Source organism: Nematostella vectensis, chromosome 6 (genome assembly GCF_932526225.1).
Source record: "Nematostella vectensis chromosome 6, jaNemVect1.1, whole genome shotgun sequence".
Classification (NCBI taxonomy): Eukaryota; Metazoa; Cnidaria; class Anthozoa; order Actiniaria; family Edwardsiidae; genus Nematostella; species Nematostella vectensis.
This window is the reverse complement of record NC_064039.1, coordinates 3,417,708-3,443,981: the sequence shown is the minus strand read 5'-3', so window position 1 is coordinate 3,443,981 and position 26,274 is coordinate 3,417,708. Positions and strand designations below refer to the sequence as shown.

The following is a 26,274-nucleotide window of genomic DNA, read 5'->3' as shown; positions in this document are numbered from 1 at the left end:
TGTGGTGCTCTGGACCGAGGCGTCGTCGTTAAGATACATGTTCTCGTTTTTAAGGTGTTTTCCTGACCTTTGGATCGTCAAAGGCATAGGCACCCGTACGCTTACACGCCATGGCGTATCTGAATCAACTGATCTTGTTTACCCTACTCGTGCGTGTTTTTTGTTAGGCCTTGTAATTGGCGGCAAAGCGGGGGAGTAGAGATGCTTGATGTTTCTGATATTTAAAAGTGGTATTCGAGAGTCCCTACCTCCCCCCTCACGTTACCATGAGTTGGACTTTAAATTAACGAATTGATTTTTTAATAACGCCACCTCTCCTTTTATTAACTTGCTTCTTTTTTAATGGTTGTTTTTTACCCCCCAGAGAGCGTGGTATTCAAGTGCAGTTACTGTGCGATCGAGAGTAGCGATAAGGAGGTTGCCGAAAAACACGTGAGCTCCGGGGACTGCTTGTCTCTAGAGTTCAGTTGCCCCACGTGTGGGCGCACTTTCCAAAGCAAACACACGCAGGTGAAGCACGTGTGTGCTGGAAAACCAAAGTAAGTCATTGGTGTAGCCCCAAACCCCACTCCTTCCTCCCAACTCCGTCCGTCCCTACCCCCCCCCCCCCCCTCGAGTAGGTCATTGTCGTAGCCAGGAAAAGGTCGCCCCCCCCCCTCGAGTAGGTCATAGGGGTAATCAGGGAAGATGACAAGTGACAACTCCTCCGCCATCTTCCGCAAAGAAGGGCTAAACAGCTACATAAAACAGGGTTTTTTGGATAACAAATAAGTTTTTTTATTGTTTAACAGGTGTTCTGTTTGTGATAAAGAGTTCCATGACTGGAATGCCCTTATGACACATATTCGTAATCAGAAAAACAACCCCGAGCACAAGAACAGGTGAGGAACGACCCGAAGAAGGGGAAATGGTATTGTTTAGTTTGTTCAGAGATTATAAACTTCTTTTTAAAAAAACTTTGTACATTGGGAACTGTGTCTATTAACCTAAAGAGCCCGTCTCTCATCGCACTTGACACTCGCACTGGAATATAAACTTCGTGGAGCAAGTTTGTATCTGTAGCCGTTTATTGTTGCGCGACCGCCGAGAATTAAAACCCATTTTCCAAAGCGCTTACAAAATCATACTACCGTGACCAATCAATTTCCTGCTGTCTGCAGGCAAATATTCTATGCACGACAGTTAAACCATGAAACATTGGCTTAGACGGTTGATTAACTATTTGCTATTCCCAAACTTGACAAGAATTTTGGTTTTATCAAGCAGCATTGATCATTTATCAGTTCTTGATTGCTTCAACATTATTATCTTTTTTTGTCGCATGAGTACCATCCCCCAGTCAACACTGTTATCATCATGTCCGACTATTTCTTTACCATTCTCTTGCACCTCTACCTTGGCTGTCGGCATCATTTTAACATTCGTACTGAAACATCAACATCGTAATGAAACCGCCATCACCAGGGGCGGATCTAGGTTTGTAGGTTTGGGCAGAGTACCCCCCCCCCCCCCCCCCATCACCCCACTCTTCAGTATTTGGCTTTAAAATTAACTAGAAATAAAAGAAAATCCATGGAATAACATGTAATTCGGGCCCCTCTTCTTGAAACTCTTGCTCCGCCTCTCCCCCCCCCCCCCCCCTCTTTTGCGTTGCTTTGGGTGTGACATTACTGTTAATTTTGAAGATAGAACAATTTGAATACAAGAGAGAGACTATGAAGTTCTTCCCCGGAAATACCAGCAGCTTAACTCATTGGTTAAATAGTAACAAAAGTCGCTTATTTTCAGTTGCAAGGAGTGTAATGTCGAATTTGCCGACAAGCGAGAAAAGCGTCGTCACGTGCGTGTGTCTCACCCACCCCCCCAGGGGGAGCTGAAGTGTCATATATGCGAAAAGGTGTACAGTAACAAGCACTACTTGCGTGACCACATCAAGACGCACAACCCAGACGGATTCAAGTGTCCGGAGTGCGGGAAAAACTTCTCGTCTGGTAGCAACTTGCGCAAACACGTGCGAAAACATAAGCCGGGATACAAGCCGTACAAAGACAAACGCGTGCATTTGCCGAGAGAGAGAAAACACGAATGCATGGAATGTCAGAAGCTCTTTGACTCCCCGAATGCACTAGAAGTGAGCATATGGCTTGTGAAGTTGATGCTGTGATACGGTTATTTTCCGTTATGGCGGAGGCCCCCTCGGGGGAGCTCTGACCACTTTTGTAGCGAGAATAGTTTATTAAGTGACTTTGACTCTGCTACTGTACTAGAGGGGGGCGTATGGTCTTTTTAAAATAAGTGGACTTTAAAAACACACTAGCATACACACATTGGCACCAGTCGCGCCAAGACGGGACGCTAACACAGTCTGTTAGCCGGCAGTTTGGCAACCATGGTCATCTGTTTCGTCCTTATTAGGACTCGTCAGCATGGTATAGCCGGTTTGCCTCGGTTAACTTCACCGGCAATGAACTGCAGGGCGACTTCGACTCGGACGAAGTGCTTTTAATCACAGTTTAGATCCATGTGGGATCTAGAGCTGCGACCGGGCTAGCGTGATGCCAATTGTGCGGATCTAAGGATCCATTTGGGATCTAAAGCTTGGTCCGACTGGTGCCAATGTGTGTATGCCAGTGTGCTTCTAAAGGACGCGATTGCGTTACAACCCACAAATGTGACAGGATTGTGTTACACGTTTGCGTGACAAGTTGACTTTTATGTTTTGACAGGTTCATTTCCGTACCCATACCGGAGAGCGGCCATACCTGTGCGAGAAATGCGAGTGGAAATTCTCTCAAAAGGGTCATCTAGAGCGTCATATGCGGACAGTGCACCGTCCGCTCACCTCAGAAGAGGGATCTGAAAGCCAGAGGCGCATTCCCCCTGCTGAACAGCCTCAGACATGTGACATCTGCAAGAAGGTGTATGCGAGCGCACGAGTGCTCAAGGTACACGTACAGACCGTGCACGAAGGGGAGCGACCACACAAGTGCAAGTACTGCGAAGCCACGTTCACACAGAGAGGTACTGGAAGCATTCACTGTGATGCCACATTCACACATTACTGCAACTCCAATTTACCTTTAGAAGGGTGCAATATTTGCTTCCGTGTTTGTGCCCCTGTTCTAATTGTTAGTGTTCTCATGTTTTGGAGTTGTGTTGTGTTGAGTTAAATGGTTGAATGTAGTTAAATAATTTTTCACTAAGAATGCGCTTCATGTTAACTCAGTGTAAGTTTATAGGAACCGAATGTTTCGAGAGCAGTGCCGTCCTCTAAATATTGGGGGAGGGCACAATACAGAAACATTAAAAAAATATTGGGGGCAGAGGCACGCCCCTACTGGTTATTTCCTTATATATTTTTTAAAAATATTTGGGGGGAAGATGCCCTCAGTGCCCCATCCCCTGCTACGGCCCTGGAGAGGCAATATATGGCTGTCGGTCCCAAGGGTGCATATCCTTATTTTGCCCCCATTTTTACCCGTTTTCCCTTCCCTTTACCTTTATTTTAATTTCCCGTCACCCCTCTCGATAACCTCTCATTTACTGACGACTTCACCCCCCCCCCCCCACTCACATATCATTTTACTAGTGTTGTCTCATCCTTTCCCTCTATTTTCTGACCCTTGATCCCGTCACCCCCAAGGTCACCTGTGGCGTCACAAGCACACCGTGCACCCGGACTGCGAGGAGGTGCAGCAGAAGATCATGTCTGGGGAGCACGTGTGCAGTGTGGAGGGGTGTGGTCTTAGGTTCCCTTGCGGCTCAGACCTCACCGTCCATATGTCCTCCAAACACAACACTACCTGGCCCTTCGCTTGTGAACAGTACGTACACAACACGGTGATAACAAGATAAAGAGATAAAAATTACAAGTCACGAAAAAAAAATAAAAAAAAATCCCTGTAATAAGCAAAATTTAATTGATTTTTTTTTGTTTATTTATTTATTTTATTATTTTTTTTATTTATTTACATTTACGGGATGTCAATCAAAGGTTAAAAAAATGGCTGTTCCGAGCATCAATTCTAATTTATTCGTATATTTTAATAATACTGTCCGAAAAATAAGCAAACAAGACCAAGAAATACAGTAGCGTATTTTCTCTGCTAAAATTTGAAAATAAAAAAAAAGTGCCGTGACCCGGATTCGAACCTGGGTTATTGCGGCCACAACGCAATGTACTTACCAGTACTATTACGATCACGGCAAGAGGTTATACACCTGGTCGAAAATATTAGTTATTATAACGTAGGGCTGGTACCCGTGTTTTTGTATTGTTAAAAACCGGTGATTTTTTTTCCTTTACACAAAAGCACCAAAAACTCACAAAGCACGTAAAATAGAGAAACGCATTAAATTTGTTAAACCCTAAAACAGAGAAGACACAAGGGCGGTAGGAACAGTGTTTCGTAGGATAAATTCTGCTAATAAACCACAAATTTCAGTCTTATAAGTCAAACACCGACTTCTCATCAAAACTAAGAGAATATATCATAACAATGTAAATAATTTTATAAATCTATTGTTATTGTAAATAGTTTTGTCAAAGATTATGCATGTAAACAGTATTTGTAAATAGCTTTTATTTATTTTTTCTGTTGAGGGCATTCTTTATTTAAAAAAAGGCATCTATCTATCAATTAAGTTTTCCTCTAATTTGGCTGAAATGGGCCTTGTTTGCGACAGGCTCTCCGTGTTTGATTAGATAACATGGTAGTGTTACTATGCTTAATCTCCGAGATACCCCATGGCACGCGAACTGTCCCCGATCTGCTAGCCAAAACGTGCCAAATTAGAGGGAAATGTGTGGTTTATTAGCCGAATTTAGCCTAAAAAACGCTGTTCCTACCGCCCTTGAAGATATCACCTCTTCGGACGTTTTCCAGGCTAGATTGCGTCACCTTTACTTCTTGTTATACGTGACAGGTGTGGCGTAACGTTCGCAAACAGAAGCAACCTAAGTAAGCACATTCGGCGGCGTCACTCTGACCCGAACGTTGACCAGAACACGTGCGGGACGTGCTACCAGACGTTCGAGAACACCCTGGAGCTTATGCAGCATAGAAGGTAGCGTGACATGATGCGCTCATGGGACGCCTGTGGTTTTATTGCACAAAATAAATACAGTGACCCCCGTTGTTCAGTACACCTCAAAATAATCCTCGTTAGCGGGCTAAATTAGGTAGAAATTGTATGGTGTTTTCTTTCATTTGGATTTGGAAAACACCTATATTTCTACGGGGCGGGGCGGGTACTCAGTTAAAAAAAGAAACTACCTCGGACCTATATGTTGAAGTATTAGATCTGGTAACAGGTTGTAGGTTGTTGCGTGGAGTTTAACGTAACCGCTCTACTAACTAATAGCTGTAGAAGAAAAAGTTTGGTTATAGAACGGGCCCCCTATGTCAATTATTCTTGTATGGCAATTTTGCGCGTTAGAATTTTCTTTTCTTTTTTTCCTCATCTTTTTTGTGCACTCTCATATTTTTAATGCGGCATTCTAGCCGGGTGACTGGGAAATTTTGTTTTCTCAACGAAATCAGCTTTTAGTATCCCTTTACATGTGTTAGCTTTGTTTCAGTTTCTTGAAATGCCTGTTTCACAAGTCATTTACACGAGAAATAGGTTTCCATGCGAGCTGTGTGGGCAGGGCTTTGTGCAGACATCAGTATATTATATTAGATTATATATTAAATGTATATTAGATTATCGCATCAAATGTCTTATGCGTGTTTTCACAGGTCACATACAGGAGATAAAGGCTTTCAATGCGAGCTGTGTGGACAAGGCTTTGTGCAGAGATCAGGGCTCAACAAACATCTCAGGTAATAAGACTCGTCTATAATAGCATAACAACAAAACGCCGGCACACGTGTGTGATGGATATTAGTATTGATTTCTGCAGGCGTTGCGCCTTGCAAGGCTGCCATTATTTACTCAATATAGTGTGATGTCACGTGAGGGTAGCTTTGCATGCTGATTGGCTAACACTAGTATGGCTGCATCCTAATTGGTTCGCTCTGTTTAAGGTGTCGAAGATGTCCAAACATCGAAGGCTCTGCTGTGAAGATAGCACTAAGGAAGTACGAGTGTAACGTCTGCAATCGCATGTTCCCCGGCCCGTCCGACCTGAAGGCCCACCGCCGGACACACACTGGCGAGAAACCGTTTGAGTGTCCAGTATGTCATAAAGCCTTTAGTCAAACAGGGAACCTTAGCAAACATGTCAGGTATGCTAGTATCCCTATTTGGCCCCCTTTAATTTTTTTTTTTTTTGGTAAAATCCTTTTGGGGACAAGCGGCGATATTTTTTGTTTTATTTTTCTTGATATTTTTAATTGACCAATGTTGCTGAGACTGTTTGTCAACAAAACTTATCAAATAGCCATTCATATAATCCTGTCGACAAACTTCAAAAAGCCCGGCATATTGTTCGCACCCCACGGTTCTTAGCTTAGCTAGTCAGAAACGGAGACATTCGACCTTAAGGGTACCGTTCACGTTTTCCTCCCTACACAGTTCCGTTCATGTTCGTTTCTTATTGATAAAGAGAGAGAAAAATTAAATCATGCTTTTACAGGTACGTCCACGAGAAGCAGCAACGACCAAAAGAGAAACCACGAGACAAGAAGTACTTCTGTAGTTTGTGCGGCAAGGCGTTTCTGTGCCCAAGCAGTCTGTCAATGCACTGTAGGACCCACTCCGGCGACAAGCCATACGCATGTGAACAGTGCGACGCCTGCTTCGCGCAGGCGGGAAACCTGAAGAAGCACCTAAACAGGTGGCACAACCCTGACAACCCCGTGAAACGAGGGACGCGCAAGCGAGGGCGTAAACGGAACAGCGTGGACAAACAGGTAACTCTGGATTTCCTCCTACGAAATTATGGCTCGAGTTGCTGTATGAAAATAGTTAGAACTTTCACTGTAACTTTAAACCAAAATACCCCCTCCCACCCCCCCCCCCCCCAAAAAAAATAAGTACAGGTTTGACATTTTTGTGTTTCATATTGTATAAAAATATAAATATAAATAAAGTATAACAATACATAAATAATCAGAGTGGTCGAGAGTTAGCCTGAAATACCCTTTTGTCGCAGGTCAGGCCTACAGAGGTTCTCGAGCCGCCGAACACAATTGCAGTGTTTGCTCTTTATTATTTCATATTCTTTCGTTTTCTTTTAATTTGAAAATCATCGAGGTTTCAGACTTTTGTAAGGCCAAAATCGTAATCTATTTACTCTCATCTGTATTTTTTCATACCGTGATTAAAACGAATGCCAATATTCGTTTCAGGAAAGCGGTAAACTTCAAAAGGAGACTGGGTTTAACCTAGAAACCGCTGACCAAAGCCAGGGGGCGGCTCTCGCTAGCGAGGACGACGAGAGCTACAGTGGCGACGAGAATCAGACCAAGACCAATGAAAGCAGAGAACAACATGGAGACCCGGATGTCGCAGTCACGAGCTCTCTCCAGCCATACACAGGGAATCCACGAGCCTGCACTCCGTTGAATAGTGTGAATCAAGGTCACGTGACCCCACTAAACACAGCACTAGCCTCGATTGCATGTAGCACCACATTCCAAAGGAACCCCATCATCATGAGCCACTTTGTCAACACGACTACTGTCCCACTTACTCAGGCGGTTCCCTCGGTCCATGTTACTCAAGGTGTCCTGCAGCCCCAGCAGGTGGAGGTGTCGTGCCCCCCAGGGACGGTCCCTAGCAGCTCCGTGGTCCTCCCACACATGCACACGATATTTTCTCAGCAGATGTCAAACGCGCCGTTCGTGCCCCCTGCCATCTTAATGGGACAGGGGACCCAGCCAGACATGACGATATTCCCTTTCTCGCCCTCTGCGCTATTCCAGCAATGAAACATTATTGGTACATTACGAAAGCATCCCATGACATGACCATATTTCTCGTCCTCTCCGTTATTCCAGGGTCGAAGCATTAGTGGCACAAAAGGAAGTGTATAACTAGGGGCGTGGCAGGGTAAGGGGGCACATTCCCCCATTATAAAAGAAAATAAGGGATTTACCAATTGGGGCATGGCTGTTCCCCCAATATTCTTAATATTCTGTTTCATGCCCTCCCCCCCCCCCCCCCCCCGCCTATTATTTCTAGCCGGGATACAGCTCTGATACCACACAAATAATTGCATATTTGTACATGGCCATGACATATTGGCATTGTACAAGGGTATAGTGTTAAAACGGCATAAGCTCGCGTGTAAAACATAAGCTCATGTCATAGAACATAAGAGCGAGCATAAGCTGAAATCTAGAACGTAACGGCATAATGCCATAAGCATTAGCATGTAAAACGTTTTTAGACCATTCATTGTACTAGTGTGTTATAACGTGATATAACATAGGGACGCCATTCAGTATCCAGTAAACACATTTTATAAAAAAGTAATAAAATAGGAACCAACCTTATTTCTAGTTGTTCTGTTTTCCCTGCCTGTGGTGGTGGCCAGTAAGAGGGACTGAGCATTTACAATCCACAGGAAGCCCGTTTAGCACCCAAATCAATTGAGAATGTCAGCTTATTGCAGTCCCCTCGATGGAGATTGGGGGAGGAACAAAAAATCTCTTTAGGAGTTTAATAACTATAAGAATCGTCCAAAACGAATTTCCAATGCAAACTATACCAAAATAGTCTGTGTACAGACCTCCGTGTGTTTAAGGCTATAACAAAATAGAAATACGAAAGTCAGTTCGAGTGGACGGAGGTTATGTATACACCTAGCCTCCTTCGCAGGCGTCTCGAGTGATTTGGGAAAAAGGCTTTTTTTTTTCGATTTCGGGCTTCCTGTGGTGTATTCAAGAAAGAGTGGGGGCCTGGGCTAGTGAAAAAGAAGGATTCTCCCCCACCCCTCTTCCTGTTCCGGTGCAACTCGCCTCAGGAACCACAATACATAAAAATACTGAGAGTAAAAAACACTCGAGATACCGGATGAGGCTTACACCTATTAACGTTGTTATACACCAAAAAAAACATATACACAACGTTGTATAACAACGTTGGTGTATAACGTTATACACCAATAAACGTTGTTAGTGCAAATGGCAGTTCTAAGACCAATCACTGCTTTTGGGTATAATTGTTCGTACATTTTCCATGTTCATGGTATTTTTATAGAAGAGCTGCCACTTGACAATTGGCATTTGCCATTTGCACTGACAACATATTTTAAAAGAGGTGTATTCTCTAATCGAACTCAATCGAACATTAGGCGATCGACCTTTGCCGAAATCGATCTAAAGTCCCGATCCTCGTCATAACCATGATCTCAATACAAGTTGACAAGCAGTGCGCGCGCTAGCCTGCAATGCAGCCGTTTTTATAGCCGCCACTTGGATTTTGAGCAAAAATGAAAAACGGGGGGAGGGGGAGGGGAAGGGGAAGGAGGGAAAGAGAAGAAACGGTCGTTCCCCGCCCCCTCCCTCCCGTTCTTCATTTCTGCCCAAAATCCAAGATGGCGGCCACGAATCGCTCGAGGCCGGTATTACAGGCTATGTATGCGCGCGCGATCAAAATCGAGGAGCCAAGATGCCCTATTGTTTTTCCAAATCCCAAGTTATAGGTTCTCGTACACAGGGGCGTCAAGGGTTATTTTCGTGATCCGTGAACGGCTTTATCGTGAATCGTTAAAAGGACAAATTAAAAACCGTGATCCGTGATTGTTACATTCGCCGTGAATTTGATCAGCGTGAATCGTGTCTATACTCTTCAAAAATCGTAAATCGTGATCTATGCTGTTTAAAAATCGTGAATCGCGATTTGAGTAAAGATTGATCCTTGTCGTTAGTTCATCAGTTTGTAGTGAAAAGTGATTTCCATTTTTAAAACTCGTGAAGGGTGCCGGAACAACCATTACCGCCCCTGTTCTGCAGACGTTTTAAAATGCTTCTTGAACTTTGTTAATTTTGCCGCGTCACCGTTTTATTATTCAATATATTCCGAGACTTTAGAATTAGTGTTATGAATCGAAATGCTTTCTATCTTTATTGTTGTAACCCTTTGCAAAGAAAACTGTTGTTATATTTGTTGTTATCGATTTGCATATTGTATTCGGATTCGTTCGTTAGATTTAGGCCGGTGTTCTATTATGATGGCGATCAGGGGCTCATAAGTAGGGGCAATCATCTGTATCATGTAAGTGTCACGGCGTTTCCAAGGATCAGGCTATTTTTAGACGCACGGATTAGCCAATCAGATGACAGGGCGGAAAAATTGACTTTGTCTCAAGGATTTCAAAATGGCGGCCGAGAAGGGGGAAAACGACGCTTGCTTTTCAAAGTCTTCCTACGTCGTCATATGCCTTCTTATTTCTGAATCCTTTTTGTCGCAGAGAAAGAAACATTCTGTTACTAGCCTGATCCTAGGAAACGCCGTGACACCTATATAGTACCAGAATGTGGGGAAGTTGATTGCCCCTACTTATGAGCCCCTTTGGAAATTTTATATAACTGCAAAATGGCGTGACCATAAGGTCATAGGGGGTTCCCCGACACTTGAGATATGTAAACAAAATGAAGTTCAATTTTCAGTGTGGAGGTGTAAAACCCTTTTTTATTCATTCCCCGATTACCAACATGGACTTAGTAAATATTTATTAGATTAACTTATTCATAGAATATTTTAAATTAAATATAAATTTGTATTGTGCGTATAAGTAATTTGTTTTTTTGTGGAGTATATAGTTTGAACAATTATTACTACCTTTTTTACGTTGATACTACCCCTCCCTTGCAATCAATCAACTCAGTTCTAGGAATCGTAGCAGGCTAGACCTATCCCTCATTTACTCGCCATGTCTGCCATGTTTATAGATCCATTCGACCGACTCCTCAACAACATAAGCCATGATTTGGACGATGCAAATCTGCGCAGTTTGATCTATATCTGCAGCCATTACATCCCAGGGTGTAAAAGAGACGAAATCAAACACGGTTTGCAAGTATTTCGGCTCCTCAAAGAACGAGATGTGATCGCCGGAAACAGAGAAAAGATCGGAAACTTACTCGCCATCGTCTATGAAATCAAGCCTCGACGTAAAGACATAATACAGAAAGTCAAGGATTTCATAGAGTTCGATTTGGGGCTCGTAATCGCAGGGGATTTAGAATCGAGTGGGGAACACACTCCGATTTTATTTCGTGGCGAGAATGATGGGAGCTTTCTTCGCTGCCGTTCGCCTGCTGTCACCCCTCGTTGCTGCGCCATAGAATGCTGTTGCTGTTCTTGTAATTGCCGTCCAAGCACCGTCCCCGCCTCAGTTTGCCTCGTGTTTTCCGCTCTGTTCGCACTTTTGTCAGTATTAGCGGCTATTGCTTGGTACGGAGACCTCAAAGTTGTCACGGATGCTGTAAAAAAGGGCGACTGGGGAAGTCTTGGCAAATACATAATAGGCCTACTTGCACTGATCTCGGTGGTTTTCTTCGTTTTGGCCATCTACGTTTGTGTCCGAAACCGCCGTCAAAGGCAATACGCCGCCATGTTGGATAGCGTATCTCACGGGTCACATGATTCACGGCCAAGTTCTGGCATGACTCGCCAATCATCAATTGCTTCCTCCCTATCTAACATTTCCCCGTCTCGTCATGACAAGCGAATACGTCGCTACTCTTCGTCCACCGCGGCTAGCTCAGTTCCAAACAATCGCCCCCCTCTCGATGACCAGGCGTTCACGATTCAATCTCTGCCTAAAGGTCGCGTGGTCGCAGATGGAGTACAGTACGACGACCATTCCGATGTGGGATCAGAGCTCTCCTTCGATCAGATATCTGGTGCTTCCGGAGTCCCTAGTGAAGATCTGCCGGTCCCTCAAAGTTCTCGAGACCAGGAATTCATGTTTCGTGGTTTTTATATCAACTATCCTGCCGTACATAAGCAATCCAACGTTATTGATTTACACTGACAGCATTAACAACTATACAGGTTTATTAACAGGCAGTTTTTTTAACTTAGACAATCTTATATATAATATAACATGTAAGACATGTATAGCTTACGTATCTTTAAACACGAAGGCGCGATATAAAACGCCGCTTCCCAGGGAAGCATCGGCTCATTTGTCAATCAACCGCCGTGGAGTGAGGATCGAATTCAAGATGGCGGCATAAGTCAAGTACAAAATGCAGAGGGGAGAGGTTTCAAAGCGCTTCCTGATGTAAAAAATGCCAATTCTACCTTCTAGTCCGATAGAATGTGTAAATAAGGAAACTCAGTAGAAATAAAGCTACGAAACCATCGTGATTTACGCAAAAAAAAGACGAGCAAACGCATGACCAGAAAACAACGATTGCAAACTTCGAAAAAGGTGAGTTTTTTATGCCTAAAATGTACTTTTCATAGCTTTAAAACTAAGAAAACAGGATTTAAATTAGTAATCAAAAGCTCATAGGTACTTAAAGTAGCTGGGAAACTCTGTTTTGCTAGAAAATGCATCTTGACTTTGTCCACATAACTGCCGATAGAAGTAATGCAGGCAGTCTATAAAAAAAAAGATGTTGCTTGTAGATTAAATCTTGCTTTATTGTTGTTTGTTTTTATTTTTACATCGCCTCGAGCTCGGACAAGATTGTTTTGTGGTGTGTGAAGTTTTAATTCTATTTACAAGCTACTATAAGTTGGAATTTAAATATATAAATATGTATAAATGGTAGTGTTTTTTATTGTTGGGATCTTTCTATCAATACAGATAAATCATCAGAGAAAGCAGTCCATTATTTGTATTCTAGTAATGTTATCTAAACAGTTAAGTAAATCTTTCTGAATTGATTTGGGGCCAAACTTGAATGTTGAATCTTATTATATATAATTTCTAATTAATTATATGATTTTATCCTAGCTATACCCAAGAAGCAAGTCATAGTGACATATGAATAATCAACAAGATATATTCCTCAAGAAAAAGCAGATACATAGAAATATACAGCCTTACATTTCCCATGTGATTTTAAATCATAAACATTCCTTTATAAAGGAAGCATGTTCCGTTGCTATCAAATTGATTTATGTGTCACTGAAGTGTTTAGCTACCAGTCATATTTTAAAAACTGCATAATAAATTATACTTTTGAATAAACCAAAATGCTTTCTCTTTTATCCATTCAGTTCAAGACTTCTCATTCTTACAGTAAAAGCAAGTATAGATACAGGGGGGATATCTATTGAATGAAAACAGTAAAAGTCATGTCTCTATTTTGTATAATTTAACTTATAAAGTATAAAACATGTTTAGGCAACCCCTTTATAAAACTAAGGATCCAGACCCTTTTTCGACAAATAGAAACACATAGCTAATTCAATTGTTATTATTTGTAGTCATCATAGATTGCAAGATAAAAAACAAAATACTATACAGGTGCATTCTGATCTAAAAAGTAGAAAGATAGACTCAATTATAGCTCCAACTCACTTAGATGGATATTAGGCATTTCTTTAGTAGCCCTTCAGTTGTTTGGTGTACATATATGTGTAAGTATACAAGCTGAGACATTGTACAAAGGGTTTTCTGCTGTTTCTGTGATCCAGTTATGCACTATAAAAACAAATATAGAAACAAATGTTTTCTTTTATTGTATACCACTCCCTTGTTTTGTACAGACAAATAGTAAGTGTTGCATTTTATTGGGACATAACTAGGCCCTACTTTTAACCCTGCATCTGATAAATTAGCACGAGGGCACAATGGTCTAATGACCAAGTGCTCTCCAACAAATCAAGTTGACTGCACTATACTCCCTATTCAAACAGGTGTACCTAGTACTCTGTTAAGTACATTGTTGTGACCTTATCGTGGTTCTACTATCAGAAAGCCATGAGTGAAGACGGTATGTGTTTATTGTAGATCTGTGTGATTCAACTCTTTCCTAATCATACATGTGCTATATGCTAATTACAATATTTGTGATCATGTGATTAATATGACGTAATCATTAAGATATTAGATTACTACATTCCTCCCTTTTCAGATACTTATATGTATATATAATTATAGAGAATCATTTCTATGTACAATCATAATCTGGAAATATTTTAACACCATGTTATCGATTCGTGTTCCGGGACAGGCTCCATGATGTCGTTATCGACGAACTCTTTCATCTTTTTCTTTAGTGGCTCTATCAGGTGGTATGGAACTCGCCTTGGTTTCTGGATGATAGGCTGTGCGTCGTTTTGCATGGGTAGGTGGATTTCGGTATCTTTCCCGTCTCGTCGTGCATTTCCGATCCCCGAAAAGAGCTATGTGTGATTGTTGACTATTTGATCCAGCTGCTCGTTTCCGGTCTGTACCTTGTGTATGTGTTTGTTGGGTTGCTTCAGGCGTCCGGTTACATCGAATATCACCTTCCCAAGTTCTTCGAGTGTCTCTCTGCCTAGTAGTGGTAGCGAGTCGATGGTTCCGCCGATAATCGCGATCCTTGCTACGGTACTTCGGGTCTCATTGGCTATGGTCACGTTGATTTCACCGATCACGGGAAGGTCCTCTGTAAGCGTTTTGAGTTTCAGCGTTGTTTTCATTAGCTGCACTTCCGGTTGGGTGTTTTGAAGTGTTTTTAGATGTTGTTCGTCCATGACGTTCGCATCGGCTCCGGTGTCCGGTTCGACGGTTGTTTTGACTCCGTTTATCCAGATCCTGCATTTGTTTGCTTTCGTCGAGGATGGAACTGTGCTTGTCTTGCGGATATTCACATGTTTGAGAAACCGGTTGATATCTTCGTCGCTCTCTGTTTTGCTTGATTCGGTGTCGCTTTCTCGCTCCACGTGTCGAATCTGTCGGCGTCCTTTTCCTTTGTTTCGGCTTCCGAAGTTCCTTGATTGATGTTTCCAGCGTTGGTCTTGCCGTTCTGAGGTTGTTTCGTCTTTTGTTTTTGCGCCGCTCTAACACATTCGAGCGTAGTGATTTCTTTTCCCGCATTTGTGGCATTCTGCTTCATAGGCTCTGCAATTGCCTGTGCTGTGTTTCGCTCCGCATCGGCCGCATTCTTTGTGGTGTTGGTCGCGCGTGTGTCGCTTTGTGATTTGTTTCACCCTTTGAGATTCCGACTCCTCCTTAAGCTTCCTTTCGGTGGCTGCCGCTTGCGCGCTTGATTCTTCATCTATCACTGGTTCGTCTATTATTTGTGTCAGAGTTAAGTTCTTTCTTATGGTCTTGAGTCGTAGTTGAGCGTTTATCATAGTCTTGATTAAATGATCTCGAATCGCCTCGTTCTCATCTGTGAATTCGCATTTCTGCGCTACTTCGCGGATCCTTGTGTAATACTGCGCCATGCTCTCTTTGTCGGCTTGGATAAGGTTTCCGAACTGGAATCTGGCGTAGTCTTTGTTCTTCCTTGGGAGAAAGTTCTTATCCAGCTTCCTTATGAGTCTTGTGTAGGCATTGTCTCCGGTCTGTTCAGTTAGCTCAGGGAGTGAGTCTTCAAGGTCGGCGATCTGCGGGCCGCCGTAGATTATCAGGCCGTTGTTCTTTGTTTCTGGTTCTGTTATTCCAAAGGAGCGAAACTGTATTTCGATGTCCTTCTTCCACTTATCTCATCGAATTGCCGTGTCATTGGTGTCGGTGTTGATGTGGAAGGGTTTGATACTGGGTTGTCGGTTTACTACGGTGATGTTGTTCGGGTTGGTCGCCGCGCTACTTGCGCCCGAACTTGTATCTGCCGTGTCATTTGTCATTCTTCTACTCTTCTGCTTTGCTGATAATTCCTATTCCTCGTCGCCAAATGTTGTGACCTTATCATGGTTCTACTATCAGAAAGCCATGAGTAAAGACGGTACGTGTTTATTGTAGATCTGAGTGATTCAACTCTTTCCTAATCATACATGTGCTATATGCTAATTACAATATTTGTGATCATGCGATTAATATGACGTAATCATTAAGATATTAGATTACTACATATACTTATAAATCACAGACAGGGTGAGGGTAAGTTGACAAATTCCCTTAGCCTTTCTTTATCTTCTGGATCAAGAAGTCTGGTACTAACAGCAGGATGGCACCAGAGAAAGGACCCAAGGTAATGACCACCCTAGATAATGTAATATCAGAGTTTCACTTGCACATTCCCTGGATGCCGCTGAAATATCTTATGAAACTGGGGTTAGTTGCCGAAGCCTGATCATGGTAAACATGTATTGATCAACTATTAAATTTAGTAAAAGGATAATAAAGATAAATCTTGACAAATTGACTTTCTGTCAAAGCAGAAGTCAACTGGGGTTCAACATCCCCTGACCTGCCCACTACACCAAATTTTCTTCCTGCTTAGGTAAATGTCAGAACACTTTATGGATTTTTGGTTAATTCTTAAACATATGTACAACAGCAGATAGGCACACTTTGCATTTTTGTTTTACACCTGTTGCAGCAACAAGTAGAAATGATGGTTTCACTAGAATGAGTTTTACTGAAGTGTCCTCTTACACTAAAGCTGTAAAGTGACTTATATATGATAATATATATATATATATGATGTATCTTTACTTTATACCTGATGTTTGCTGCTTATGTTTAGTTCTGTTGTGTGCTAATTCAGTACAAAACTTACAAAATCACAGAATATTTTCTGCACTGTCTTTTCTTCCTTTCTTCCTTTCCTCTTCTCCCCATTTTGGGTGCTTCTTTCCAGAGTACAATGCTCTTTATTGTTTCACTGAATGTCTAATTGAAATACGAATGCTCTCGGCCAAGAAAAGTGCGAAGAAATGAGGCAAAATCGCTCCACAAAACATGTTTTCTAAACACGCTAAGAATGGCAAAATTTAGCTCTGCTTGCACCCCGTTGCACGCATAATCCCTTAGGATAGACTGCTAAGCAATAACTGTGGTCATTGCGGGCCCAAGCTCACCAAATCCTTTTCTAGAGGAGGGTCGGGAAGGTAAGCATACCAAATATGGGGTCGAAGGGAAAGGCGAGAGATTTGAAATCGCGTCGTAAATGTACGAATTCAAAGACAAATATGTATTTCTCGCTGCCAAGAAAGGCTTGAAGTACAAATCAAACATATCTTTCCTTTCATTTGGGAAATAATTTATTCGTTTTTTATCAAATCATTAGATTTGGGGGCATTCTTTCTTGACTGGGCTCGTAACGGTAATGGCCGCCATATTGGAATTTCTCTCCATTTGGAAAATGGGGGCGGGGCTTAGGCCCTTTTATACCGCGCCTTCGTGTGATACATGATTAAATAAATAATATCCTTTTGTAGTATGATTTCGTTGTCTTTCTGGGTCAGCAGTCATCTAGTAAGCGCACGCGCAGTCTTGCACGATAACGTCTCTACTTGGAGTGAGGCAGTGAAGGGGCCGACATCTCGCGGTGGCAGTCGTCACACCCACGGATGCAAAACATCCATATGTGGTAGTCCTCATGCATTCCACCGAGTAGTACCCCGTCTGAGGGTCGACTGTCAGGGAACCGCTCTTATAGCAACGGTTTGCCAACCAATCGATCTCATTGGTCTGCGCCTGGCATTCGGATGGATATCCGCTGCCTCGTACCGCAGGCCTTGAAATGACGTTAGGAGAGCGGCAAACCGTGGGAGGTATTAGAGCAGCAAGTATCAGGAAGGCTGAAATAGACTGAGGGGAAATGATAATGAATTATAATGCCAACTTTCCGCACAGACAGACAGAAAACCATAGACAGACAGAGAAAACTATAGACAGACAGAGAAAACTATAGACAGATAGAGAAAACTATAGACAGACAGAGAAAACTATAGACAGACAGAGAAAACTATAGACAGACAGAGAAAACTATAGACAGACAGACGCATTGACGGACAGACACAGAAAACTATAGACAGACAGACAAAGAAAAATATAGACAGACAAAGAAAAATATAGACAGACACAGAAAACTATAGACAGACACAGAAAACTATAGACAGACAGAAACAGACTGACAGACAGAGAAAACTATAGACAACGCATTGACGGACAGACAGAGAAAAAATATAGACAGACAAAGAAAACTATAGACAGACAGACACATAACACAATAGACAGACAGGCACACATAGACACAACATTCTAGACAGACAAACGGAAAAAGGGATTTACATGGGACAAGCACACAGACACAGAGAAAAGTAGACACACAAGGCGCACAGACGCGAGCCACAGGGTACACAGACACGCACACACAGGCAGTTGAATATCCGCTCATTCTAAGAAAAACAAAACACAGAAAGTACTTTATGGGAGTTTAAAGCTAGACTCGTACCCAGTCGTAAAAAAGGGGATCGGAAGGGATTGGGTACGAGTCTAGATGACGCGCAAAGGATTGTGGGGCGTATGTGCGCGCTTAGCTCTTTTTCTCTCTTGAGCGACTGGGTACGAGTCTGGTTTAATTAAAGCCACTTTTTGGGCACAAGTAGTCCGTGTTAGCTATGGCTGTACTAATCGGGAATAAAAAGGTGAACTTTTATTTTTTTATATTTGGCCAGAAGCATTGTTTGAACTTATTTTTTTTTGTAAAGACAATGGGGTGTTGCCCAGAAGCATTGTATTCAAGCTCATTGATGTCACATATAATCACCTTTCAGATTAAACTTTACTCAGCTCTTTTTCTTCAAAAATATTAATTTTTTACACTTTGTTCCGGGGTTTTTATATCAACCATCCTGCCGTACATAAGCGATCCAAGTACAATTAAACGTTATTGATTTACACTGACAGCATTAACAACTATACAGGTTTATTAACATGCAGTTTTTTAACTTAGACAATCTTATACATAATATAACATGTAAGACATGTATAGCTTACGTATCTTTAAGATACATGATTAAATAAATAATATCCTTTTGTAGTATGATTTCGTTGTCTTTCTGGGTCAGCAGTCATCTAGTAAGCGCACGCGCAGTCTTGCACGATAACGTCTCTACTTGGAGTGAGGCAGTGAAGGGGCCGACATCTCGCGGTGGCAGTCGTCACACCCACGGATGCAAAACATCCATATATGGTAGTCATCATGCATTCCACCGAGTAGTACCCCGTCTGAGGGTCGACTGTCAGGGAACCGCTCTTATAGCAAGGGTTTGCCAACCAATCGATCTCATTGGTCTGCGCCTGCGCCTGGCATTCGGGTATATATCCGCTGCCTCGTACCGCAGGCCTTGAGATGACGTTAGGAGGGCGGCAAACCGTGGGAGGTATTAGAGCAGCGAGTATCAGGAAGGCTAAAATAGACTGAGGGGAAATGATAATGAATTATAATGGCAACTTTCCGCACAGACAGACAGAAAACCATAGACAGACAGAGAAAACTATAGACAGACAGAGAAAACTATAGACAGACAGAGAAAACTAAAGACAGACAGACGCATTGACGGACAGACACAGAAAACTATAGACAGACAGACACAGAAACAGACTGACAGACAGGCACACAAAGACACATAACATTTTAGACAGACAAACGCAAAGACATTTACATGGGACAAGCACACCGACAGACAGACACAGAGAAAAGTAGACACACAAGGCGCACAGACGCGAGCCATAGGGTACACAGACACACACACACAGAGAGAGTTGAATATCCGCTCATTCTAAGAAAAACAAAATACAGAAAGTACTTTATGGGAGTTTAAAGCTAGACTCGTACCCAGTCGTAAAAAAGAGGATCGCAAGGGATTGGGTACGAGTCTAGATGGCGCGCAAAGGATTGTGGGGCGTATGTGCGCGCTTAGCTCTTTTTCTCTCTCGAGCGACTGGGTACGAGTCTGGTTTAATTAAAGCCACTTTTTGGGCACAAGTAGTCCGTGTTAGCTATGGCTGTACTAATCGGGAATAAAAGTCTTCAACACCCGCCTACTGGGTCAAATGTTTGTACTATACCTATACACTGTACTATACCTGTACCTATACAGTAGTCTTGACGTAGCATTCAGACATTCCGCATTGTTTATAAAAAAAAACTTTTAACATGCCTGACTACATAAAATACTTTATCATCGCTACCATGACCATGGAATTGTGAAGTAAACATCACTATTTTTCTCTTAATTAATATTTTTTTTCTTTTATCAGATTGATACTTAGTAAAAAACAAAGTCATATTGTTTTCAAACAAAATGAAAAAAAGATAATAAAATAGTAAAAAATAAAAATAATAACACTTACCAACAAAGATGTCATCTTTGGTTTTGTATAGATGACGAAAAGTCCCCGTATGTTTCTCTTAATAACGTTGAATGTTGTGATAAGCTTTCAGGGAGAGCTGCAATATTTTATCATTTTTCATGGTGCTATTTTTGTGATTTAAGTCGTAGATTTAGCTTATTGACCTAGCCATCTCGCAGAACGCGGAACCAGGGGATACTACTGGAATTTAATACTGGTTAGCATGTTCGAAACTCTAAAAAAGCAAAATCCTACATCAAAATAATCCTTATCTGATAACAAAACGATTTGGTTATTTACTTATTTAGTTAAAACATTTTTTGGGGGTTTAATGATTTTATTTTTATTCTGATGTGTGGTAATGGCTTGGCGATGTGGGAGTTTTTGTAGTAACTTTTTTTCGGCTTTCGGTTCGATCTGTAGTAGGCGCGATAGGGGTTATGTTGTAATATGATCCGCGGAAATGTCCACAGATAGTAGATAAATGGTGAATCCACGCTGAATGCAAAGCGAAACCGTCTCCATGATTACATTGCTAGAATCTGCTTAAACAGTTAAAGAGGGAAATTTCAGTTTTTTTCACTTCCGCTAGCAACCATGGATCCTCCTTCACCTTATGCGAGCACTTCTACCTTTTGGTATATAGTATGTTTGGTGTTCCTAGTCTGGAGTAGACAGTGAGCATTTTGCTACGGAATGCGTTAGAGAGAATCAAATTACGAGTCTTAATAACCATTTTTAAATGGTTTAAAAACATTTATACCTGTAATTCACCTAAAAAAGACAACCAATGTATTTCCCGTAGAACAATTGAGCTGAAGAATAGTGGCTTAGCAACTGGATATTTCTGTGAATAAAAATAACCAAAAGACACGCCCAAAAATGTCTCACATCTTTCGCTTTTGTCGAAACGTTTATCGAAAACATGCGCAGCTTTTTACATCGAAATACTGAAAGCAAGACATAAATAAGAAATAATAATGTATAAATGGGAAAGCTATAATTTTTAATAGTCCACTTTTGTCAAGGAACCGCAAAATTTCAATACTCGCAATGATTATTTCTCTTCCTTAATGTTGTCTCTTTATAGATAAATAAAATAAAAACTTTGTTAAACAATCATCTTGTCAGTCTTCATCAGCGACTAACTGTTATTCACAATTTATTAATTTATTTATTCAATAAGGAATTTTAGTCGGCCCTCGATTAACAAAACTCTTAGTATTTCAATATAATCCGTTGTTCAGGTTCACTCAAAGCTGTGCATAGGGTCTAAAATAGCTTGACGCAAGTAGTATTACGTCACTCGTGGATGAGACTGAAAATCAGGCAATAGATTTGTTTGTACTTTTCTATTATTTTCCGCATCGTTATTTAATTAACTTATTGGGAGGCCGGAAATGATCTCAGGAAATCATCTTATCTTCTTGTAATTAGAAACTGTTTGAAAAATTTCAAGGACTAATTGAAAATAATAGTCTTTTATCCAACACCAACTCAATGAAGCTTACGATTGACTGCACGGAAAGTCACCAAGAAAATATCGCCAAAGAAGTATTTGGGCATGTTTCAACCGGTTTCATCATATCAATAAACACCGGAAGTTAAAGCGCACACCAGTAATTATGGTTTGTTGAGGTTTCATGGATACTACGCAAACTAAATAGATAGCTTAGCGTGATACTCCATACAACCCACATGAGGTGGGAGTTCTTTGTTTACATTTTCTCTAGTATTTTAGGAAAGCTTCTCTCTCGTTACGCACTGAATAAAATACGAACCACTTTCGCTCGGCGCGTCGGGTCAATTACCATGGCAATGCGATAAGTTATCTTCCGCCAGTGTATTAGCGAGATGGCATTGACTGAAGTCTTATGTAGTGTTCTATTTTTAGCATCATAAAGGGAAGCCCCTAAAATTACATGTGTACTACACCCCTGGAAGTGTTTGAAAATAGTAAGGGGGTAATTGCCTATAAAGAGGCCGGCATGATGGTAGAACAGGCAAGACTTTTTTGCACATTGCTAGAAGCACCACCTCAGACAGAGGCACGAAAAAACCGATCAGTTATGGACAAGTATGACAATTTATTACTCCAAGTAAGTAACTTTAGAAACTGCCAAAATATGCCAAAAAATATATGGAAAACCGAATATATGGTTCAGAATTATCGTTCCATTTTCACTCAAGTACTTTTTATCTAGTTTAAAGCCCCCAACAAATTGATGTGATTTTAAAAGCTATGATTTTATAATCATTTTGTTCTAAAATTCCATTTCCATTCAAGCAGCTTGATCAATTTTGCCCTAGAAGCCCCCAACTTAAATATGATTTAACAAGCATTTAAACTTTAAAAAAAAATTAATTTGAAGTTTAAGTCTAATTCTGACTTACCCTCTTTCAGGCGTCTTTTATTTTCATGGTCCTGTTTGTTTTCCAAACCACATGCAGACCATACGAGCCCACAGGGAGTTCAACCAGCAGTCAATCGCTCAAAAACCTTGTCCAGAAGATCCGTACAGATCTAAAAAGTGCTAGTACAAGCCAAGAGAAACCACACCACATTATGCGGCGCGAATCGTGGTGGCACCCATGTGTTAAGAGCAAGGCCGTGAATCCTGGCACAGGGGAACTGGAAGTTACTTGTTACCAGACCACTTCTATCGGCTGCTACCACAACCTCGCCATCTACGGGTCGACCCGCTGTAAACCCGTGGCGTACGCGCACAATGGGAAACTGCGGGTCAAAGACTGTACATGCTTGTAGTGAATTCAATTCTTACCCATTTCAGCTGCGGGACAGCCGAGTATTTATAAAATGCAAAATTATTTAATTCATAGCAAAATGTACATTTCTATATAAACTATTTATTATAAAGTTATTTTATAAACTTTATATTAAAGTTTCGTATTCATATAGGATATTTATCAGAGAAATCAATTGTTAGATCTTACAGTTTAAGAAGCAAGACGTGAAGGTCAACTGTATTTATTTTTATACAAGGTAAATAAAATGTAAAAATGAATTAGAAATGATTGGCTATTTAATTATTCGTCCTAGCCCCTGATATTCCCTGTAGAAAACGATAACAAAATATTTAATAGCACTTGATTTTGTATTTGCTTCTTCCCCTATAACGATTCTATTTTTAGTCATCTTGCGGCCGTTGGCAAGAAATATAAGCGACATAGTACTCCGCTTGTTGAAACCACTGAAAGCGAACTCTTGTCTTATCCCTTCTACATTTTTGCATACCAGAAAGCTATACTATTTGTATAGCTTTGCCCTTGATATTTTTTCAAATCACCAAACATCTCGAAGCATCGCTTTCTTATCCTTAAATTGTGGCTCTTACTACGGCGATTTGCGGCAAGTACGGGCCGTGCCTTTTCCAAAATTGACTACAACTTCCCTATAGCAATAATGACTTCCGGGTCATGTTTCGGAAGTGATGTCACAAAGTTTACACCAATATCTCACGCACGACCAAAGCAACGTCTTAACCCTTTAGCCGTAACTTATCTATCTAAGTATATTCATTATTTTTTCGTCTGGATGAATATTTTCATTCATCGTGTACCTGACTGTCTCAGTCAAGATCTACGAAATAAATACAAAAAAATTGTGAACGCTTTTTAAAAACTCCATCCCATTTCAAACCTTTTTTCAACTCGACAATATGTATCAGAAGCGAAAAGTTTGACTTTGTATTGCCATAATTATAACCCTGGCTCTTTTTAAAAGCTGTATATGCGGAAGTAGTGAATTTAACGCCAGTTCGAATTGTGAGAATTACATGTTTTTTCTATTGACTACTTCGCAATTACCATTTTATGGCGTCGAGTGGCATTACGTCAGTTGATCTGCATTTGCTATATCGTGGCAGCGCATTGCAGCATATGACGCAAATGAACAAGAGGATGTCCTTTGTTTACTTCCTGGTTCACTAATTCTCCTCGCTATCACATCACCCAATGCGCTTAACTGCTAAGCAGTCGAGCAGGTAAAGTCCGAGGACACTCGAGACCTCAGTACAACTCACACAATTCCTTTACTCTGTTGAAAATGTTCTATGGATGTTGTTAGTTTATGTACAAATAATAGATAGCAATAATATTTAAGATCACTATTATAAACTCAAATTGATTTTGCATTTTTAAAATCATCAAATAAAACTATTTTGCTGCTATCTGAGTCTCGCCATGTTCTTAGCATGTTCTTAAAATTTGGAGAATTCTCAGGCTAAACGTTCTCATAAAAAGGTTCTTAGAGAAGGGTCATTATTTAACGGGGAGGAGGGTTGCTATTTTTTGAGCATTGATTTGGGGGAGGGCCCCAATTTTTTATTCAGATTTTAGGGGAGGGGATTTATTTTTTTAACAGGTATTCTGATCAATTTTCAAGCCTCCTAAAAGTCTGGAATTTCCAAATTTTTCTGAGGAAAACCCCAGACCCTCAACAAAATAGATAAATTAACGTGATGCACCTTTTGCTTGCACTTGCATGACTTTCGTTTAACTGGCGTTGAAAATCATTAGCCCTAAAGTGTGGGTTTATTAACTTCCATCAATCAATTTGCGAATTTCGATTCATGTCAAAGTCCCCTCCTACTAACTTTTCAGATTGGTGGTATGAAAACATATTTTAATAAGATTTCAGTTGGGAAAGAGCTAATGCTGTGAAAAAATGAGCATTTCATAAATGTGCAATTGGCAACATTTTCACAGGGGAGTATGCACCCAAACCCCCCTATTCAATATTTTTTACACCCCTGAAAAATGGACTCAAAATCAACTGTTCTCCTTGCTTGGTGCTCGCCCCCTTTATGGGCTTGTTTAAGTCAGTGCCCCCCTCCCCCCCTTGTTATTTTTATTATTTTGGGGGGAGGAATTTTTGGTCGCTTTTTTGAACCTAAAAAAAATTTCAACTAAGCAGCTCTCCCCTCCCCCCTCCCCCTCCCGCGGATAAGTTATTACCTTTACCTTAAGGTACGATAATACGAGCAGCAAACTGTACAACTTTTGTGGCAGCTGATGTGCGACTACGCTAATGCAACTGCTTGCGTATGCTTGACGTAACGTAACTGCGAGACAAGTTGGGTTGTCTTATAAAAAAAAAGTCTAGTCGAGAAAAGACCTCAATACAGCTAGTTTACTCAGTTGCTATGAAGCTTTATAACGGCGCAAAAAATATGTTCTTTTACAAAGCTACCGTATTCCGTGTGCCGAACATTCCATTCTAATTGCGTAATATAGTGTTGTATCCCACCCTCGATCTGCAGCTGCGATGGCGCAGAATAACATGACACATGATTTCTAGGACAGCAAAACCTTGGTGACACTGACTTAACAAGACAGGGTCAGAGGCCAGCCTAAAAGTGTCTGAATACCTGACTTTCAAATTGGTATGGCCGTAAAAAGCCTTAAAATACTGGGGTGGTGAGGGGAGGCACGATACAGAGGCTTTGAGTGAAAGGGGCACGGCCACGCCCCTACAGGAAAAAAAATGTTGGGAGATTCAGAGACGTTAAGAAACCTTGAGGGTCAAAGCCACAACCCTAGTGGAAAAAACTCCGGGGGGGGATACAGAGACGAGAAAAATGAAGGGGCACAGCCACGTCCTTACACGGCACTGATGACGGGGACTGTGAATCACTCGCCTTTTCGGATAAAGTTATTATGCCGGAAGGCCCGTCTCTCCAAGCACACTGTTGGGGAACGTTAAAGAACCGCTGGGGATTGCGGGCACGTGTTATCATCTTCAGGGACAGTGCTAACACACTGACTCACACTGATCACAGGGACAGTGTGGTTTTAACGGTGATTTCTGATTTCATTGACTTTTGCCTTTAATTCGCGTGACACGAATGGATCAGACGCAGGACCATGATTTGGTAAGGGGAGGGGGGAGGGGTGGCCATTTGCTGATGGGGATGCGCAGGTATTTTATCAAAATGTGTAAAATATGGTGATTCTTAAATAAGAAAAGACTCATTTTAAACGACGAAATATAAGGGCGGCGCGCACACTGTGCATCTCCCCCACTCCTTTATACGCCCTTAGGCCCTTAAGCTGATCTTAGTTTAGTTCCCTGGCGTTTTGGGAGTTTGTTCACGGAAATA

The 26,274-nt window shown here is 41.4% G+C and overlaps 4 protein-coding genes and 1 long non-coding RNA gene across 6 annotated transcripts in view; 3 read left to right on the top strand and 2 right to left on the bottom strand.

The window, feature by feature from the left end:
- The window catches only part of LOC5514682 (zinc finger protein 420), a 29,354-nt gene extending 20,910 nt beyond the window's left edge, over positions 1-8,444 (top strand). The window contains exons 5-14 of the mRNA XM_032384172.2: positions 365-539; positions 792-881; positions 1,789-2,131; positions 2,727-3,021; positions 3,644-3,824; positions 4,927-5,067; positions 5,742-5,825; positions 6,030-6,230; positions 6,581-6,857; positions 7,296-8,444. Of these exons, the coding sequence (XP_032240063.2) occupies positions 365-539; positions 792-881; positions 1,789-2,131; positions 2,727-3,021; positions 3,644-3,824; positions 4,927-5,067; positions 5,742-5,825; positions 6,030-6,230; positions 6,581-6,857; positions 7,296-7,877 (2,369 nt within the window). The 3' untranslated portion in view covers positions 7,878-8,444. The remainder of the gene's footprint in view (positions 1-364; positions 540-791; positions 882-1,788; positions 2,132-2,726; positions 3,022-3,643; positions 3,825-4,926; positions 5,068-5,741; positions 5,826-6,029; positions 6,231-6,580; positions 6,858-7,295) is intronic.
- A 2,282-nt stretch (positions 8,445-10,726) lies between these two features.
- LOC116619461 lies at positions 10,727-13,108 on the top strand. Of its 2 annotated transcripts, XM_048729414.1 has the most exons (3): positions 10,727-12,334; positions 12,716-12,771; positions 12,866-13,108. In XM_048729414.1, the coding sequence occupies exon 1, from the start codon at positions 10,826-10,828 to the stop codon at positions 11,930-11,932; it is 1,107 nt and encodes a 368-aa protein (XP_048585371.1). In that variant the 5' UTR covers positions 10,727-10,825; the 3' UTR covers positions 11,933-12,334; positions 12,716-12,771; positions 12,866-13,108. The 2 variants fall into 2 exon arrangements, with proteins under 2 accessions (XP_048585371.1, XP_032240169.2); XM_032384278.2 differs by lacking the exon at positions 12,716-12,771.
- Positions 13,109-14,262: 1,154 nt separating this feature from the next.
- LOC125567906 lies at positions 14,263-15,693 on the bottom strand. The gene is made up of 3 exons (XM_048728912.1): positions 15,606-15,693; positions 15,052-15,500; positions 14,263-14,901 (listed from the first exon to the last, which is right to left on the bottom strand). The coding sequence occupies exons 1-3, from the start codon at positions 15,691-15,693 to the stop codon at positions 14,263-14,265; spliced, it is 1,176 nt and encodes a 391-aa protein (XP_048584869.1).
- A 2,871-nt stretch (positions 15,694-18,564) lies between these two features.
- Positions 18,565-22,686, bottom strand: LOC125568073. The gene is made up of 2 exons (XR_007312059.1): positions 22,547-22,686; positions 18,565-19,216 (listed from the first exon to the last, which is right to left on the bottom strand). It is a non-coding gene; the product is annotated as an uncharacterized LOC125568073 (long non-coding RNA).
- LOC125568072 lies at positions 22,105-22,971 on the top strand. Its single transcript, XM_048729413.1, has 2 exons — positions 22,105-22,251; positions 22,557-22,971. Exons 1-2 carry the CDS (start codon positions 22,141-22,143, stop codon positions 22,917-22,919), a joined length of 474 nt encoding a protein of 157 aa, XP_048585370.1. The 5' UTR covers positions 22,105-22,140; the 3' UTR covers positions 22,920-22,971.
- Positions 22,972-26,274: the final 3,303 nt, after the last annotated feature.

What these genes read in the sequence shown, in the direction of transcription:
- LOC125567906 (XM_048728912.1), bottom strand. Translation starts at nt 15,693, where the DNA reads ATGACAAATGACACGGCAGATACAAGTTCGGGCGCAAGTAGCGCGGCG. An exon ending in CGTAGTAAACCGACAACCCA is followed by an intron (nt 15,501 to 15,605) that starts GTATCAAACCCT and finishes TTGGAATAACAG; the next exon opens with AACCAGAAACAAAGAACAAC. An exon ending in AGGAGTCGGAATCTCAAAGG is followed by an intron (nt 14,902 to 15,051) that starts GTGAAACAAATC and finishes CGAATGTGTTAG; the next exon opens with AGCGGCGCAAAAACAAAAGA.
- LOC116619461 (XM_032384278.2), top strand. Translation starts at nt 10,826, where the DNA reads ATGTCTGCCATGTTTATAGATCCATTCGACCGACTCCTCAACAACATA.
- LOC125568072 (XM_048729413.1), top strand. Translation starts at nt 22,141, where the DNA reads ATGATGGTAGAACAGGCAAGACTTTTTTGCACATTGCTAGAAGCACCA. An exon ending in ATGACAATTTATTACTCCAA is followed by an intron (nt 22,252 to 22,556) that starts GTAAGTAACTTT and finishes ACCCTCTTTCAG; the next exon opens with GCGTCTTTTATTTTCATGGT.